We start from the raw sequence: 1,225 nt of genomic DNA, 5'->3' as shown, positions 1-1,225 counted from the left end.
TATATATATATATATATATATATCTATATATATATATATATATATATATATATATATATATATATATATATATATATATATGTATATATATATATATATATATATATATATATATATATATATATATATATATATATATATATATATATATATATATATATATATATATATATATATATATACATAGCGCGACGGTGAATTCAATTATAGGAACGACCTGGGGGCTTCGCCCCCAGGTCGTTAAAAATTAATTTATTTAGATCATCTACTTTTGCATGTAAACAATCACTTCCTGTCACAGTTTACTGTAGATGAGTAACAAGAAGAGTAAGAGAGGAAGAAATCCAGGGAGATACCTGGATCAACCAACACTTTCAGATGAGTATGCCTTACGAAAAATGGGAAAACCCTTGAAGTCAAAGAGGAGAAAGACTTGGACCAAAACAGCAGAGCAGCTTGATAATGATGAAGAATACACTAAAGACAAAAAGGATATCTTTGAATTCCCAGAAGACGAAAACATGACAGTAGAAATGGCTCTATCTCTACCCCTTCCTCTTATAAAAATAGGAAAGCCGTTTCCATTGCCTCTCCCCAAACCAAGAAGAGGAAGAAGAAAAACCAGACATTACCCGCATTACAGAGCCACTAGAAATTATATTCACTTTGCTCCAGTCAGTTTTGTATACTTTATCATTATTTGAGCTGCAGGCTGTAACTTATGTATATATTTTTTCTGTCATGCATAGCTACATATTTTGATCTAATAAAAATAACACTGCTAATAATATTCTAAACATAAGTTATATATTAGGAAGACACGCACATGTTAAAATAAGAAAAAAATCCTTTAAAATAAAGTTAGGCAAGACCAGCATCTTTAGCCATCCCATAGAACAGGCCACGACGCTCCAGCAATACATTAGGACTATCAAACTCTGAAATACGACCAGCATCAAGTACCATTATCCTATTGAGTGAAAATAATAATACTAATAACTAAATATGAATTCCTTACTTGTCATAGTCCATGATAGTGTTCAGTCTGTGAGCTATAGTCAGTACAGTACAACCAGCAAACTCTTTACGTATGGTTTTCTGAATTAGATCATCAGTTTCTAGATCAACTGCAGCTGTCGCCTCATCAAGTACTAATATTTTTGTCTTACGAAGTAAAGCACGAGCAAGACACACTAACTGACGCTGACCAACACTAAACAAAGAC

General features: G+C 31.7%; 1 protein-coding gene across 1 annotated transcript; it reads right to left on the bottom strand.

Annotated features, from left to right (window-relative positions):
* Positions 1-737: 737 nt before the first annotated feature.
* On the bottom strand, positions 738-1,221 carry LOC100641914 (multidrug resistance-associated protein 1-like; the record flags this gene model as incomplete). Its single annotated transcript, XM_003392051.3, has 2 exons — positions 738-970; positions 1,019-1,221. Coding segments are annotated over 2 exons (312 nt in total), but the record flags the coding sequence as incomplete, so codon positions are not given.
* Positions 1,222-1,225: the final 4 nt, after the last annotated feature.

This window comes from Amphimedon queenslandica, unplaced genomic scaffold (assembly GCF_000090795.2).
Source record: "Amphimedon queenslandica unplaced genomic scaffold, v1.1 AMPQUscaffold_1846_Cont26149, whole genome shotgun sequence".
In the NCBI taxonomy this organism is placed as follows: domain Eukaryota; kingdom Metazoa; phylum Porifera; class Demospongiae; order Haplosclerida; family Niphatidae; genus Amphimedon; species Amphimedon queenslandica.
This window is presented reverse-complemented; position numbering and strand designations above follow the sequence as displayed.